The 18,810-nt window shown below is 43.5% G+C and overlaps 1 protein-coding gene across 1 annotated transcript in view; it reads right to left on the bottom strand.

The window, feature by feature from the left end:
* LOC116993885 (mannosyl-oligosaccharide 1,2-alpha-mannosidase IA) overlaps positions 1–18,189 on the bottom strand; it is a 144,765-nt gene extending 126,576 nt beyond the window's left edge. The window contains exon 1 of the mRNA XM_033055065.1: positions 17,599–18,189. Coding sequence (XP_032910956.1) covers positions 17,599–18,189 — 591 coding nt within the window. The remainder of the gene's footprint in view (positions 1–17,598) is intronic.
* Between the last annotated feature and the right edge of the window lie 621 nt (positions 18,190–18,810).

The raw sequence follows: 18,810 nt of genomic DNA, 5'->3' as shown, positions 1-18,810 counted from the left end.
TTTCCATTTCTCTACCTTGACCTCATGCCTATCTTATATATGATGCCTCTGCTACTTGCTAATAATAGGCAATAACCAGGTGCCAGAGCAAGAAACTATCATGTTTAAATATTGAGCAAGCATTTACATTTTTTGAAGAAGTTATAAAGTCAGCATCAAAAGTCAATAATGCCTGCTGGTTCAACTGAGTGCTGTAATCAGACTGCAGACTAAACCTAAGGCAGTGTCAAGCAGAATGTAAAATGAAGGGCCTGCAAGAGAGGCAGCACATCAGAAATATGTCTGTATTTGAAGTTTTCTGACAGTATTAAATAAACACAGATTCAAAAGTTACAGTCTTCCAAAACACATGCCCTGAAAAACTTGCTTAATATTTGCAGTCTGGTGCCTTTTTCATTGATTTAAAGAGAAATTGTTTACTGCCTTCTTTTGGAGAAATAGCAGTCTGTGTGGAGCATCATTTGCTATGTTTGAAAGTGAGATACAGCCATAAAGAAAGGAAAACCACTTTCACTGCAATGCTCCCTCTAATTCTGTCTTCATTTCCAATACTAATGAAGGGACATTAAAATGCTTTAAGAAATCATTGGGAAATGCTGCTTCCCTGCCATCATGTCACAGTTACCTTACAAGGCAGGCAGTGGGAGAGTTCACTACCTCACCCCAGATGGAGGGATCTTTCAGTGATTCCATCTCTGTACATCTCTGTACTAACACTCTTCGTGGAAACAAACTACTGTAATCATTAATTCATGGAAGACATGATTTTTAACAGATCAAGTGGACTACACTTTTAGCTTGGCTTTGGTCCACATTACAAAGTAAATAAAGGAATATATGTTCAACCTCTACCCAAATTTCAAGGAAAAATACAAATATTCAGCAATCTTCATTCACTTTCAGAAACACTTGTCCCCTGTGCTCCAAAAGTCTTGGCACCAAGTGCACATGTTATTCTACATGGTGTTATTCTACAAATAACACCAGCACACACACTGTGACTTCAGGGAGAGGTGATTTTTCAGTGGCAAAATGTGTGCCAAAAAAGCAATGGGATTTTGGTGAATTTGCTTCCAGCTCTGATTTGGCAGAACCACAGCTGGTTAGAATTTTACGTGTACTGCCAAAGTCCAAGAGAGAATAAAAAGAACATAAGTTTGTGATGATTTGGGGAAAGTGGTTGACTGCACAGATCTTAAAAGGTCATGAAAATGCAAAAATAATTTTTTTCCTTACAATACATATTTTCACTACTTTTCTGTAGAGACAGAAGCAAGGGGGCTTGAGACAGATGCTAAAAGAAATTAAATTCTGCTATAAACCCCCAAATTATTTCCAAATGCGCCTAGAGGTACTAGTGAGGTTACTGCTACTTCAGTAATAGTAACCATCTCACAAAAGCTGGAGAGCACGATGAAACTGAGTGATGTCCCAAAGTTAGATATTAACTACATGAATTAACTGCAGAAATTAATTGTTACCAAGTACCTTTTATAATAACCTGATTGAGAACTGCTGATAAAGAATTTTCAGTAAGCTGTAAAGCAGTGAATAAAATTTGCTTTTTAGCACATTCTGACTTGCAAGCAAATACTGCTCTTGCCCAAAGAGGTCTATATTTAGATAGTAATAGCCTTTCTGAAGACCAAAATTATTCTTTATCCCTAGCAGTCCAAAGGGCGAAAAGCAAATTATATGAATAATACAACATTTAATCAGAGTTCATACAACAGTCATCAGTCTACTTTTATATACAGTTATATACTAAGTTTCAAGAACTATCTTTCATCATCTGAGCTGTCAAACACTTCCTCCCTATTCACCAGCCAAAACAAGGGCCTTTCCCAGGCTTCAGTCTCACATATAAGCAGGAACAGCTGAGAAATTCTCACGCTACAGAAAAGCATGCTTCGTAAAAATTACAATTTGATTTTACTTCTTTGGTAATAATTCCATGTATCAGGGTATGAGCTTTTTCTTTAGTCTTTTTTCATTAACACACATGCAGATTTATATATTCATACACACAGAAATCTTCCTCTACAACAAATGCTCTTAAATGCTGGTTTCTTTGGTAAAATGTGCTACACTCATGATGTTCCCAGTTACTAGTTTTTAAACAAAAGATGAGTAAGTTTCCCATATCCCATCAGAAAAGTTTCTTTCCTCCTTACATGTAACATCCTTGGGGAATTTAGCGTCAAGTCCAAGGAAAAGGCTGAAGTTGAAATTTGAGCAGGACTGAGGGAGTAGGGAGAAGAAAATATAATATGTAACAAATTTCCTCTTGTTTTGATTACAGCATGTACAATGCCACCCAGCATGCTTCCTAGAAACAGCACATTTGAAACCAGATATTACAGCATAGCAGGAATATCCAAAAGAAATTATGAATAAGTTATTATCTTCCAGATAATAGCACATTCACAGCCTGCAGAAGTTCCCCACATAACACAGGATTAAGGGCAACCAAGTTACCAAGCACAAGAGAATCATTTTTGGTGATGCTGCAGTAAAATCAGCCACAAATTTTTCAAGGAATGTTTCTGTATGTGGACATAAAGTAGGGTTGGTAAAACAGACACTTGAGTGTGTTTGGCATTGAGGCAGCTGATCACGTCCACATTTATTTACACTGCAGTGCTCACATGAACACAGGGGACTTTTCAAGCTGGTTTTGAGACTTGTCTTCGGCATCAGTCACCAGTCCTGTGCCTTCCTTAGAAAAAATACACATTTTGCAAACAGTGACAGGAATCTGAAGTGAGAAAAACTCCTCGTGAAAAATAAAGAATGGCATCACAAAACCACTATGCTCAAACAAAAGGTACAGAAAGACTCAGCAAAATCCCCCCATCAGAGAACACAGTAATAGGTAATTAGCAGACTATGAAGTTACTGCAGAGGTACTCTGAAATGAACACATGTAATACCTCGCAGTGCACTACTGTGTGTCTAAAATAGCTCCATTGATATTTGTGTCCTCCTAGGCTCTCATGATCAAGACTACAGCTGACAAAAAAAATGTTCTCTCAGTGCCCACCAAGTTCCTGTAAAAGCCTCTTTTCACATGCAAGAGATCAAAATGGTGTCACTTCACTAGTTTATAGACTACAAGGTCAGCCTCACATAGGAAAATGCTGAATTTTTGATTCAAGTCACTGATCAAAAATGTATAAGTGGATATGCGCAGCCATTGGTCATGTTTTGGATTGCTGAATAATATCCAACATAACTTACTTTCTTGATGAAATGAAACCACTATACTCAGGTACAGTAGAAAATTTAAAGAAAAAAAAGTCTAATGAAAGTTAAAAGAAGTTTAACTCTTTCTAAAACCTCAAAGCCCTTTCCTCAAACTTACTCAGCTCCTACCAAAAGCACTCATCATAGGTTTTAAACAGCTACCTTTTCACACTTATAGGGCCAAATAAAAACTATGTGTGGTTACTGTTCCCATAACAAAGGACCATAAATTTGGGGCAAAAGGTAGGTCACATAGTCCCTGCTAGAGATAGAAGGAGCTTTGCTTCTCACATCACAAAATCAGGATAGGTATGTCAAATTGAAGGGATGCTCATGTATTTCTATAATGCAGGAAGCCAACCCATTTAGAAGTGACTAGTGGATCTGGACATCGAGCATGAGGCAGTGTAAAGAAAGACTTTATTTTCAAAACCAAGCTTCTGTAAAGCCAGACCTCTTTATGATGTCAAAAGTGACAGAAAATCAAATGTTTGAGTTGTACTCTTATGAATCAGTGTGTAGTTCAAAAGTACAAACCCACTGTAAAAATATTTACAGTTCCTCCAGTAAACCCCATAATAAGTCACAAAAAACAGATGGAAATTTAATTGAAAATACATGTTTATAAGCTAGTGGTTAGACCCTTAAAAAGAAATCAGACAGAACTGTGCTTTAAACCTACTTTAATGGCATCCATGTAAATTTCACTATGAACTCCAAACCTACCAACTTTGAAATGACACTATGTTAGCTTTCATGTTCTTAGTTTCATATTTGAAACGTATAAAAATCAGGTGACTGATATTTTGATCAGAGGTATGCAGAGGAAAGATGCTTCAAAACACCACACGGAGTATGTCAGTGTGTTAGTCACACATCTACAGCCACAAAAGTGGCAAAAGCTGCAGCTAAGAGCTTTGTTTTCCACCAGTAGCTTGTATTTTTAAAAATTCTAATGGCAATTCCCTGTATTAACCAAATCCCTTTGTCCAGTAAACATTTCCTCAGTTTTTTTTAAATAAAAAATATCTGCTGATCTCACACACAGTTGCCTGCTGGGCTTCCCCAAGGAAACAGAGAGGCAGCAAAATAGCCAGGAAAGGCTGCATTGGCATTTTCCTCCCCACCCCAACTCCCATGATAAAGCTCGCTTCAAAGCAACTGATGCATGAATGAGAAACGTCTAAACCCCAAGTCTATTTAAATGCTAGACAGCAGAGATTGCCACCCTGAAAGAACTACACAAGGCAATATAAGACCCTGAACTGCAGAGGAATGTGCTCAGTTTCTTCAGGGACCTGATCTGTAGGGCTAAGGTGCCCAGGAGACCTCATTCATCTTCAGTGTGCCACACAGGAGAGGAGGGTGGCTGCATGAGGAGCTCAGGGAAGAGGCGGGAGGAGGAGATGTGGGAAGATGTCTGACAGCAACTCAGAACACTGGCTGGGCACCAGGGAAGAGGAAGCCAAAACTCATCTGGAAGTTGCCAGAGGACAGGAGGCACCTTGACATCAAAAACAAATGAAGGACCAAACCAAACAGGCACTGGTAACTCAGAAAAAAAACAAGAAGGAAATTCCGGGGAATAACAAGACAGTTTTATTTTAAACTTTGGGAAGAAAATGGAGCAGAATCTCCTTGACTATGTTTCTGGGAATATGAAGGACAAAAACACTCTTGCAAATGGCAAGGAAAATTTCCCAAAGGCAAAATGTGCCAAATCGACCCCATTACTTCTGATGAAGCCAGTGGCTCTGTGGATGAGGGCAGTGTAGCAGACACAATTTCCCTGACTTTAGCAGGCTTTTTGACACATTCCTGCCTTAGCACTAAGCAGTCAAAAAGGAATGGACAAGATTCATGAAAAAGTGGCAGGTTTGACACTCTCAAGACAGCAGTAAACAGATCAAAGCCTAACTAGCAGCAAGCTATGAGTGACCTGTCTCTGGGGTGAAACTAGTCAAAAGAGCAAACACACAGTCACCAACTTCATGTGGAACCCAAACTCCAGCAGTTAAGGAGGTGTACAAGAGGCCTCCCACTTGAATGACCCTCTGAGCTGACAACCAACTAATAAACCTAATAAAGCCAAATGCAAAACTTTTATGTCCAAGCATATAAAGGGAACTTACAGGCTAAAAACCATCTTTGGAACAGATGTCCCGGGGGTCCTGGTGAACAACTGGCTGAACACAAATAAGCAAGATACCCTTGCAATGATGAAGATTAACTGTACACAGTGGGCTGTGTTGGCATGAGTGCATACTAGTGATGGGAAACAATCAACACTTTCTATGTGACAATCCTGATGCCTCAAATGGAAGCCTTTTTCCTGATTTTCAGCTTCCCTGCAACAATTAGAGGGTTTTTTTTTAAATGATGGAGAAGACAATGATCTATGAAAAGAGGTAGATGAAGCTGGGCATGTTTGGACTAGAGAAGAGAGGTTTCTTAATGACTGGGAGAAAAGGTAGCCATGATCATCTCAGTGGGGCACAATGAAAGGAGTAAAGGCAGTGTCATCAGTTGCAGCAAGAGAAGTTGTAACTGGACACAACAGTAATTTAAAAATCCTACAATAAGGGTCTTCAGAGACTGGCATATGTCTGTCCAGAGGGGCTGTAGAGTCTCCCTCTGCAGAGATCTTCCATACTTGAGTGCACAAGACTGAAGAACTCAATTTTATTTTGAAGTCAGCTCTGCTCTATGCGAGAGATCAGCCCTCCAGAGGTCCAGTGGCAAGTCTTAATATCTGTCCACAACAACAAAATTCTATTGTAAGCAGAAGGTTGGGAAAAAGAACAAATAGGACAACAGTGTGCACAAATGCAGACCAACTGAGTCTCCATGATGCCTACAGATGATAATGCTGCATATGGAAACTGTTTCCATGAAGTCCGAAAATTTTCTCAGAGAATACCTACTTTCTGCAATATTTAGATTTATATAACAAAAAGTAACTCGAGTAAAGCTGATTATTGAAACCCAAGGATTTCTTTGCTTCATCCTAATGTTCTGGATTTTGCTTGTAGCATATGTATAATTATAATTATACATATAATTATATTTTCAATTTAGATAATGATTTGTAAAACAAAACAAACCCTACGCCTTTAACTTTTTCAAGATGTTTTTTCAGACCACAGAGAGCTTGTGCCCAACAAACTGCATTCTCAGCTACAGACAACAAATCAATTGCACAACATATTTCACTCTTACCTAAAACATACATGTGGAGAGAGATATGAATATATCTCTATCAATACATTAATATATATACAGTAAATTCACGAATACAAGCCGCACTGAGTATAAGCCGCATCTCTGGGTATTGGTAAATATTTCGTTCTTTGTCCATAAATAAGCCGCACCTGAATATAAGCCGCTCTGTGGTTCGCAGCGAGGACCCGCATGCAACAAAGTTGCCAAATACTAACAGAACCGCGGCATGGCGGGGGGTTTACTGGCTCAACTAAGGCTGTGCAGGCTCGGCCTGCTAGGGGCTGCTGACGGGGTCAGGTGGCCCAGCCCGGCGCTGCCACTCGGGGCTGGCCGCCGCCTCTGGGTTCGCTCGCCCCGGCCCCGCTCCTGCCACGGCGCCGGCCGGGCACGGAGTGCGCGCCCCGCTAGCGGCGCAGTGCCAGCCGGGCACGGAGAGAGCGCCCCGCTCGCGCCGCGGCGCCGGTCGGGCACGGAGCACCCCCTGCTCCCGCCACGGCGGCGAAGGGCGGGGGCAGAGCCCTCCTCCTCCTCCCCGGGCCGCGGCAATGGCAGCACGGCGTCCCTCCATCTCTCCCCTGGGCTGTGGCAGAGGAGGGAAGAGAGCTCTCCCGCCTCTCTCCCCGCCCCCCGTGCTGCCTGCAGGGAGCCAGGGCAACACAGTAACACTGTAACAATCGCAGAGTGCCGGCTTTTACTGGCAGGCGCTTGGCTCGGCGCCCTGGCTGGCACATCTGGGGTTGTAAATGTCAGAAAATTATTCACATATTAGCCACCCCCGAGTATTAGCCACACTTCCGGGTTTCCACCAAAATTTTTGTCAAATTGCTGCGGCTTGTATTCGTGAAATTACTGTAAGTTTTTTTAAAGAAACTGCATTAGGAGATATATGTGCTTCAATTCAGAAAGGTCATTTCTTTGAAGTGCCCCTCAATCTGTGATGTCACTTCAGTCCTTGACAAAATAACACACCTATCTCAGTCAGTTCAGGTTCAGTGCCGTGCTTACTCTAGAGATTTACAGAACAAGACATAAAAATATAAGTCAATCTGCAGTTTGCCTTTACATGGCATAGTTTTTTCCCCACGGTGATTCTTCAGACAATCTCACCAGAACAATGAAAGCAGCATGAAGTTTTGAAGTAGTATAACATTATAAATAAGTAATGTGTATAACTCTTCTACTGTCTAAATAGTAATTAGCTTTTCTGTTGCATGATGAGGGTGGGGGACAGAAATCCATCCTCAAATGATTAACATCTATTTATCTTCTTTAAACTTTAAATAATTTAATATTACTACCTAGGTCCAACACAGAATTTAAAGTGCAGTTCTTAAAATCACAGATGGGTGGAGAACTATAACCACAGTAGCAAGCAACAGATCTCCCCATAGACATCAGTATGGGCAAAGCTTTACCAGCAGTACCACCATTCACTGCACCAACAGATGTCAGTGCTCAAAGGCAGTGAGAAAAGTGACAGCGGAGTTAAAGACTGGGTCTGCATCTGCATGTGTCTATCACTGAATAGTAAAATTACTATCTCCTTAAGCACTACACTTTGAAAGCAAAATAGCTTTTTTTAGCTTGATATTCTTTTACACTAGCTACTTCGTATTTCCTTGAAAGAAAGCAGTCCCTGAACAAAAGAAATTCCAAAAGGCAGAGATTTATATTAAGCAGAAAACTAAGTGAAATAAAAGTATGCAGATACTTTTTAAAAATAGTTTCACAGTGGTCTGAATACTAATTAAAGAGGTAAGCCACACTGATTCAATGTAATTTTATTGCAATATTTTAAAAGCAGATACTGTTTTAAAAGTAGATTCAATAAATAACTGAAAAAGAGACTTTATGTTGCCAGGCAATACGATCACCCCTACATGAGTGAGATGATGTAAAATTCTGGGAAGAAAGTATCAGACATTTTTTCTTTCTACTTTATTTATATGAAAAATACATAGTACTGCCTCTATCCTAAATGGTAGCATTATGTACCTTCACATGAGAAGTGCAAAGCTGCATACTTTTCCATGAAAACTTCAACTTCTGTTTCTACCCAGTATCAGAGAAAGAAGTTGGTTCTTCTAGAAGTATTTTTGCGATGCACACAAAGTCTTATAACAACCAGATGTTCCACAGTCATCAGTTCATTCACTGCACAGAATTATTTGGGTCCTTTGCACAGTATTGCCAACCACGTCTTCAGATTTTCACCTATTTTCTTACCTGATTAGGGATTTGCCCTTAAAAGAAAGGGCCAAAGTTTCATGTAAGTCACAGTCCACTCACTTATTGCATTCCTAAAACAAGTTTAAAAGCAAAGTACATCGTTTCCAAGAAGGAGTGGGAAGACAAATGAAAATAGATTTTATATTTGTAGTTACCCTTGCCTAAGTGAATGCACATCTCAGTGCTCCCACAAGGACTGTGAATATAAAATTCTTATAACTTTAACAGTTATAAGAATGTAACAGCAGGTTATGTGCTCATCCAATCTGTTTGAAAAGCTTTTAAAATCAGAGGCATCAAAATGAGCAATACTTGTATCTTCACAAACACCAGCTATAAAATCCAACCAGCTCACCGTGGAGAGTTATAGTCAATTGTCATATTATTTCATGCAAGCCTTTCTTGGTTACAACAGAGTTTAAACTGAAGATTTCAAGATGCAAGAAAGGCAAACTGGGAGTTTTACTACCCTACATGCTTTCCTTCATAACAGCACTGGAGCACAACTCTCAAGTGCTGCTTCAAAAGCTTGCAAAGCTGGTGACCTAAACAGAATCAGGGAGTCTCAGGTTTAACCTTCCCCTGCAATAAAACAATTTAGCAGCAGTTTAGTGGTAAAGCAAAGGTGATCATGTGCAGTCATCATGATTCACAAAGTGAATCACACTCCAAAACTCAGGTTTAAATTGACATGCCCATGCTGGAGATCTGCAGCACAGGTAGGAGCAAAGACAGCCTTCACACAGCAACAGCCCCTGGTTTAGTGGGGAACAACCAAACAGGACCCAGGTATCCAGGTTCTGCTCCAAAACCTGGCACACCGTGCAGCCCTGTATGAGTCAATGGACTGCTCTTAGCCCTAGAAAACCCAGCTGCTCCCCTCCCTCAACAGCAAAACTTCAGGACTCTGCAGGCAGGGCTGCCTGCGCCTTAACCACAAGTCTGTAGAAGGTTTCATTTAATCTGGTTCGGGGAAGCATGCGCTTCATTACTCACCAATTATGTTTTCATAACAAACTTGCAGACACGATTAAAAAGAGTCATGGAAAACAGAAAAACAGAAGATGTCTCTCGGAAGAGTGCACACACTCTTTATGTCACATGCTTTAAAAAGCCCGAACACCACAGTGGAAAAAAAACAAAAAAAAAGCCAATCAAACAAAAAAAAAACCACAAAAAATGTTGAGGATAAAGAAGATTTCCACACAAAAGGAACCAGTATATTCAGTATCTTGTACGTTGCCCATATTGCCTAATTTACAGTCCTCCACCCCCCCCACCACCCCAATTATTTTCCTCACTCGTAAAATGATAGTTCTATAAATAACTTAGAAAGAGACCACAAAATCCTTCAAAACTGAATGTCTAAAACATGTTTTACACAGAGACACATATTGAGTTTGTCACCAAAAAGACACATAACCAGAGTTTCTCATCATTTTTGTACCACCTCAGGTGGCAATTTATTGCTGCACTGTTAAGACAGAACAAACACTGAATCAAAGCCACTTTCTTGAAGTATTACTCTTACTGTGCCAAATGAGTTAGGAAGACCAATTTGTTATTTGTAAATAAGGAAACATTTATCAAGATATTATCTTTAAGATGAAAACTGCAGAAATTTCCTCTCATGCTGGCTCCCCAAGCGAGAAAAGCCACCCCAACCTAACCACAGAGGAAGTTAACACACTCAGAAATCCTTAGAGTAGTATGTTTCAGACAACTTTAAAAGGTCTGTCCATCCAACAGTCACACAGATCCTTCTGCAAGGACATTAATTATTTTCCACAAGAGTCATCTTCTGTCTCTCCATGACTTCCTTTTCATAAATCCTGTGTTTTCATTAACATTCAAAGAAGGTATCAAAGCTTGGCTGTCTACCACTCTTATTTGCTCCCTGAATGAGATAAGACTTTTTTTTTGGTCGTAACAGTAGATTTTAATAAACAGGTGGAATTTTTTCTTCTTCAGTTTGCCTGCAGCACAGAACTACAGCCTTAAGCAATTGTACTCACTAACATAATGATTTACTCTATTTCTTTATATTAATTGGCTGCCACAGGCTGCTATACTAGCATTAAAGACAAAATCATCACCACGAGAATATAACTTTTGTCAAAGTACAAGAGATATTCCATTTTAAGCTTTACCTCACGTCTTTACATCAGCTTGTTTATTTTTCATAGAAAAAAGAGTCCTGTGTGTCAAGAATTTACATTTTGCCTTTACAGAAAGACAAAGAATTAATCATGTACTTGTTCTGGGGTTTGCTGTTTGGGGTGTTTTTTGTTGTTGTTGTTTTTTGTTTGGTTTTGGGTTTTTTTGTTTGTGAAAGCCAGATGTTTTCTATCGAACATTTAAAGCTTTTTCATTTTCCCCACAATTCTGAGGATCCAGTTATCAAGGACATTCAGTTAGTTTCAATAAATATACCTATTAAGAATACAGATCAAGTCTCAGGATAGGAAAATTAAATATTCTTCTTAACACACAGAAAACAGGTGCAAGGCTGTAAAAACATGAACTAGCAATTGGGAACACACCCTATTCCAATCAGATATGCTCATGGTCACACAGTGAAACACTCCTCCAACTCATGATCAAAGTTCAAGATCATTTGACTGAAGGGAGGCTATGAGGTTCTCATAAAAAAAAAAAAAATAGAAAACAACCAAACAAAACAAACCCAAACAAAGCAGCACCTGAAACAAGTCACCTGAAACAATAGCTTTCCCTATAAACCTGGGGGTCTTAGCAGGAGGAACATTAATTTGGCAAATATATACCCTATTTCATATTTTGGGGACATAAAGACACCTCAGAGCAATCTCTTTCCTCTCCTTTCAAAGGCCGTGGTTTAGTGGGGGGCCACTGCATCCAGTGTGCTCAGATCTCCACTAAACCATTTCAGCTGCTTACCCCGCCAGGCCACAAATCCAACAAAAGCAGGGGTAGCTTCATGTCTGGGTGGTAAGTTGAGCTGGTTCTCCATAGGTTCTCTTCATTACTTAATAGAGTCACTGAATCATACTCAGTAACACAGCTGAAGCTTCTCTGCATCTTGTAGTGCCACTAACCCTAAGCAAGCACTTTAACTTATTGTTTTGTGACATTTTGGATAACATAAGACAACCTTCAGCTTACCATCATCATACGTGATTCCCATCTTTAGGTACCTTATTCACCTCCTCAGTGACCTTATAAAACCATTTTAAAAATAATAATAATCACAATGAACAGTATTTATCAGGAAGGAAAGCACTACCAAACACTCAAAAAGAAATAGCAAATAGAAAACTACTGATGATTACAAGTAAATAAACAAAGCTTTGGGTGAGGGAAAAAAACAAGATTAATTTTAAACTTCAACAAACCTAATGACAACTATAAGATATCAGCATTAAGATCACAAGATATTTCAGGAAAACTTTCGAAATGCATTGATTGCATCAACAGCATGTTGGCAGGAATCACCACATTGCTTACTCATTACATGTCAACTCTTTTCCTTTCACTGAATCGTGTTCTTAAAGAAATGTACCAGCAGGGAATATGGCCTTTTCTGTTTGAAACCCAAACCACCAATACTTGTACTGCTGCATTTTAACTGTTCCTTCTCCTATGAAAGTCCTCACAACCTTTCTTTCAGTAAAAGCACTCTGAATTTTGGTCTACGGCAGCTGGGGCTTCAGTAATTCCTTCTTCTGTATTTCCTTTCTCCTTTTCTTTATGAGAAGAGGGGTTGGGAGGTAAACCTCCTGAAGGGAAATGCTTCACTCTGCTAAAGAAGGTTATTACAGAGACAGAACCTTTGCTCTGCAAAAGCCTCATTGCAGAGATTCAGTTTTAGTGGAGAACTTAGGCAAGAAGATCAGACACCAGCTGCTAAGACACTGCTACTCAAAGAGATCTCATACCTTTCATCCACTTGTTTCTCCACCACAGTCAAAACCAACACCAAGTCAACCCCTTCATTAATGCCTTTAGACTCACCAACCTGACAGAAAGTTTAGCAGAAGTCCAGTCAGTTTGGTTTTTTTTTGTTGTTCTTACAGTTTTCAGATTACTTACTAAATTGAAGCAGCTTGTGGAGGGATGCAGGGGAAGTTACAGAAAGCAGGTAGTGGGAGAAGGCGGTCAAAAGTGGTATGAAGACACTTCTCCTCCTCTCCCAATAGCAAGAAGTATTAGTGACCTCACCTTGTCATTGAAACATTCTCATAAGGAAACAAAACTCCATCCAGCCTGGCACTGGACCTTCCTGAGCAGCAGCACCAGGATACCAGGTAGTAGGAAAGCAACTGGTAGAAGCATGCAGGAAGACACAAGGGGCCAACTGCCTTTCTACAGCAGTGAGTGACCATCTATAATTTTACCTCCACTCCTTGTTAATGAATAGATTTGATTACATACAAGTATTTAATGTTCAGTACATATTGGATCTCTGATTAGTGCTTTATTTACAAGATCACAAGCTTTCTTTTCTCAAGATATTGCTGAATATCCCTGTAACATTACTGAGACTTCCATCTAAACTGCAGAAAAGCCCCCATAGAAAATGAAAACTGAGGGCTTAGGAAGCTCCAGAATTCACACTACCAATGCCACCTCAATCCAGCTCTTCACAGAAAGATGGGCAGGGAAGCTGCAAAGTCTGTTTTGTTGACTTGCAACCACTGCCCTGTTGAGCTCAAAGAACTGGTGCTCAAATTCCTCTCTGCAGGACTTGTACTACATGATTGCAACAGTCGAGAGCTGTGAAAGCATTTGAGGCACTGCATGACCATGCTCTTCAGACATTGATTCCAGTTTACCAGGGAGGCTTTTATCCTGAAAACATGTCCAAACAGCTCTGATCAATAATGTGAACAGTTTCCAAGCTAGTTACCTTGTACAAGAACAGCACAGCTGCATTAGTATGGTTCTCCACCACCACCAAGTGCTTGCTGTTCAGCAGGATTAATTAGTCTGGGCAGAGCACTGCACTAATGTGATTATATAGCTTATAGTACCTGAGCTAGCTCATTCATCGTTTCTATTCCTTTGCTCTGATATAAAAAGAGCTTAGGTTTGGCTGTTTTCTTAGCACCTAAATAATCCCAGCACCTTTTTTTCTTGGAAGAGACAGGAACGAGACTTGGAGAAAATTCAAAATCAGATTTTTCCTAATTAAAAGACTGCATCTCCTGCCTTCATATCCTCTCACCACTATTATCATCCTCTTCTGATCACTTCTTTTGCTTGTATCAACTACCCATGCACCTGCAAATCTTCTCTTGACATCAGGAATAACAATGTTCAGCCATAACCAATGGTGACAAGAGCTGGAAGACATTGCACTTGAGTGGAATGGAATCATCACCGCCTTCCACTCCTCCTTTTTTCCAGGCAGGGAACAGATACCACAGCAGGTACTTGCTCAAAAGAGGGGCCACCTCTCAAAGTAATGAGGGGCAGAGCAAGAATACAAACCACAACCTCCTCATCCACAGTCTGGGGCTCCTGTCAGGACACGGAAACAGAGACCAGTGTGAGGCATACCAGGGACCCAGACCTTGCCCAAGTCATGGGAACACCACAGGAACTGACTGAAGAACCTAAGTTCTGGCAAATGCAAGTGTGCTGTTATGCTCATAGTGTGCTTCTTGGTTCGAGCTTTCCTGAGGCATCCTGCATGAGGACAATGCTCAGGGTAGGCCACATTAGGCCATCCAGTAAAAAAAAAAAACAGCAGCCACAAGCAACTGACAGTAGTTGAAGAACAGGAAGTAAAGAAAGCCCCACTGCTGGCAGTACTGCTCTTTCTTCTGAGTTTGCCTGTAGCACATCAACAAAATAGAAACAGAGGACTATCACAGCACCTAGTAGTGTCTCTGGCCCCTTCCCTGCACAGACACACCTGCACACAGCCAGAACCCAGAGGTATAACACAGTAGGGCAGTTCCCACACGCAGACCTTGAGAACAACCATACAGTTCTCACAGAGTGAAAGGTAGTGATAGCAACAGGATCTCTACTTCTTCACATTTCTACAAGTATTTTCCTTGCTCAATAAGCATTTCTTTTTCTTTTTAGTAATATTATATTGGTTTAAATACTAAGAGAGGTTCAAGAACCTTTCTATTTCCCTCTTGGTTTAAAGTTTCTCCGTTATTTGGGGGAGTTTTTTGTGGTTTGGTTTTGGTTTTTTTTTTATTTTGGTTGGTTGGTTTTGTTGTTTTTTATTTTCTTTTTTTTTCCCTAATATAAAAGAGCAAGCTGTAGAAAAACTAGTTAAAATTTCTAGAACAGAACTTGCTACAAAATGCTGTAAAGTCACAGCATTTCATTGCTTTGTGATTGCAAATGATATTGTACTGCCTGGATTTCTAAACACATGTCAACTTAAAATTTAAAACAGCAAATGGACAAAATACCTCTAAGGTATCTCCCCTCTCAGCTTTATGTCAGCATGTTGATGGGACAGAGCCCTTCCAAAACAGAAAGGGAAGAACAACTTTTTTTTTTTTTTTTTGGCATTCTTTTCCTTTAAAGTAACTTGCTTCCTTTTGTAAAACATACCCACAAGAGTAGTTTCAAATTTTGAATTCTAGATATATAACATAAAGCGGACAATGCAGATGCAAGTTCCAGGCTCAAAAGAGTATGAAAGCAGAAAGATTCTTTATGTTTGCATCTCCAGCATGCAACCACCATGCACAAAGGAAAGAACTTTAAGGGATAATTCTGGTTTCTGTGCATTTAGAGTACAAAAGTTCATACTTTAAAAAGATACAATTTAAAACTATTTAAAGTTTTAAAACTAAGCTTAAAAGACTACAGAATAGAAATCCATCTTGATACTAAGGTAACAATATTAAAAAGGGGACTAAAGCTTTCAAAAAGACAAAGAAAAAAGCAACAAAAAAGGAAAACACATGAAACAATGTTAAGCAAGTTAGCACAGAACAGAAACACTGTTTTACTGTCAATAAATAAACACATTCATTGAGAAAGACAAAAACCAAACCAAGCAAAAATGCTAAAGTAAGGAACCAAGATGCTAAGGTCACATAGCGATTCCACAGGAAAAGAAACTCCCAGAAACACCACATAGTATTGAGGACTTAAACTGAAGTATGAAGGAAAACAAAGATCTGGAAACTAAGTGCAGTCTCTGTGTCATCTCCTATGCTTAAACAGCCAAAACTCTGGTTTGGGGAGGCTACTGACAAACTAATGCTGTGTGGAAGTGGAGGATAAAGAGAACGGAAAGGAAAGCAAAGAAGAAATTGAAGAGATGCTGGCGGCATGTACACATACACATGCATATCCACATGTAATAAAAGGTGACAGACTAGTCAGCACACAGTGGGACCAATGAGACAGTAGTACATTTAAGTGTTATCTTCCTCCTGTTTATTTATTTGTTGCAGTCTTCTGTACCACAGAATCATGTACATCAGGTCTGGAGCCTCTTACTTCTAAATACTTCTACATGGCAATTTCACAGCTGGAAAAAGAGTTTGCTGGTATTTGTAACTTTCCATATGCCTCAGGGAGGCTGCATGACTAAAACAGAAGACAGTATAGTCTCTGCACACTTCAAGATGTGGTCTGTACTGTGTACTCCTAAGAGTTTCTCCCTTCAAAACACCTTTGCATTGGAACATACTGCTTATGACTTAATAACTATGCTACACAATTTGCTGAAATAGATTAAGTGGCACAAGGACTCCAGAGCACAGAAAACAACTTGATAATTGTAAGAGCTTATTATCTGATGCTCCATGTGATATCACAGCTCACTTTTCAGAGCACTCTGTACAAACATACAATAAAAATAACTTTAAACAAGGCTAACCGGATTCCCTAAATATTGAAATACTCTGTAGTAAGTCTCATGCCTATCTCATTTCCATCACCACAGAACATGAAAAATATACTACTAATTAATTTATAAAGCCTAATCTCTGCAGGCAGCTGGAATTGTCAGTTCAATAAATAAACCAACCAGCACTGATGGGAAGTTGAACAGTATTATGAAGGAAATTCTTCTTCTGCCAGAGAACCCTGTCAAGCTCTGCCCATGACAGCATTACCGAGACACAGTTTGGAGAATTTCTGTAAGGAAGGATTTAAACCGGTACCTGAATCAACCGAACAGCACGACCGAAAAAAGGCGGTTGGAGGAAAGCACGCACAGCTCTGACGCTTTATCACTAAACCTAAATTGACTGTATTTTGCTAAATGCCCTCAACTCTTTAGACAGCCGGTATCGCTGAATAGCGAGCTGCATGAACCCGAGACAGACCGCGACACCTCCGGAGCGCTGCACCGGCACCTGCACCCCGCACTCGCCCGGCGCCGGACAGCGCTGGGCAGCTCCTCTGCCGAGAGTGCGGCACGGCCAGGGCGCCGGTCCCCGCTGGCTCCCGCACCCCGGGAGCTATCCGACGCTCACCGCCCGAGCCGGGACGTCCCACGGGGAGCGTAGGCGGACCCGCGCCGCTCCTTCTCCCCGGCGCCGCTGTCCCCAGCCCCGGTGCCCCGCGAAGCAACCCATAGCCTGCCAACCCTCGCCAGGTTTTGCTTGTTCCCTGGGTTTCGGTGCAACAGCTGGGGGAGCCTGGCAACACCGGGAGGAAGGGAGGCACAGCCGGCACGGAGCGGGCAGCGTGGGTCCGCAAGCGGGAACGCATCGCGGGATGTGAGGATGCAACCGCGGGAGACGCCGCCGACCTGTGCTGCGGCTCCCGGGAGACAGCCGGCCAGAAAGACCCCCTTCCCGCAGGGAGGAGGCGCCAGGAGGGGTCAGGGGTCCCCCAACACCGCCGCCAGACCCCGGAGCGACCTGTTGCCCCGCACGGGAGTGTGGCTGAGCATCCCCCGGAGCGGGACCGACAGCCGCCACCACCCACCTCCTTGATTTTCTCCCTCCTCTGCCGGACGTCGGGGTCGGCGGGCTCCTGCCCCACGGCGCCGACGGGCTGGCGGAAGAGGCGCTGGGGCAGCCCGGGGGCGCCCGCCTCCTTCCTGCCACGGGCGTCCTGCAGAAGTTTCTCCTTGTCCTGGCGGATGTCTCTGCGGATCTCCTCGGGCAGCTTCTGCAGCGTCTCCTTGGCCTCCCGCAGAGCCCGCTCGTGGTCCGCGCGGATCCGCTCCAGGCTGCCCGCCCCGCCCGCGGCCGCCGCTGCCGCCGGACCGCCTCCGGGCTGCGGAGGGGCGCGGGGCTGCCCGCCGGGCGGCGGCGGCGGCGGCTGCAGGGCGGCCGAGTGGAAGAAGACGCCGCTCAGAAGCTTGGAGGAGTCGGGTAGGAAAAAGATGGCCCCGAAGCAGAGGGTGATGAAGGCGCTGAACACCAGCAGCAGCACGAACTTCTCCGTCAGCCGGAACGCGCCGGGGCCCGCTGCTTTCCTGCCCCCGCCGCCCGCGCCGCTGCCCGCGGGGCCGCCCAGCGTCCCCGGCCCCGCCGCGCTACCGAAGAGCGGCAGCAAGCTGGCGGCGGGCATGACCCCCGCGCCGCCTCAGCCTCAGCGCCGCGCTGCGCGCCGTGCAGGGACCGCACCGCACCGGACGGCTCGGCTCCGCCGCCCCCTCCCCGCCTCGGCTGCACAAAGTTTCCCTGGGCGGACGCGGCAACTTTTCCCTTCCCCGCGGCCGCGCTCCCTCTGCTCCCCCGCCGGCAGCGCTCGGCAGCGTCTGCGGGGCGGGCGCTGTCAGCTCCAGCCCATGCTGCCGCCGGGCCGCCGCCGCGGGTGCCGCTCCCCGCTCCGCCCGCGCGGAACTGCCGGGCGGCCGGGGGCGGGGCGGAGCGGGGCGGGGCCGCCGCCGGCCCAATGGCGGGGGGGGCGGGGCGCGGGCGCTGCCGGACCCTGGCTCCCGGGGCTCGGCTGCGGGATGCGCTTCCCCGGGCGCTGCCGGACCCCTGCGGCCGGAGGAGCGCCGCGGTGGCGGGGCCTGCCCGCTTCGGCCCCGCGGGCGGCGGCACGGGGCGGGCGGGCGCGAGGCACCGGCTGATGCCGGCAGCGCGCGCCCTCGCCCTCCCGCGTGCACGCCGGTGCGCGCACACGCGCGCGTGGAGCCCCGCGCGCTCACGGGCGCGCGTGCACAGGCCAGCACACGGTCATTGG

The sequence above is a fragment of the Catharus ustulatus genome, chromosome 3, assembly GCF_009819885.2.
Source record: "Catharus ustulatus isolate bCatUst1 chromosome 3, bCatUst1.pri.v2, whole genome shotgun sequence".
Taxonomy (NCBI): Eukaryota; Metazoa; Chordata; class Aves; order Passeriformes; family Turdidae; genus Catharus; species Catharus ustulatus.
The sequence above is the reverse complement of the archived record's forward strand: the minus strand, read 5'-3'. Positions and strand labels throughout refer to the sequence as shown.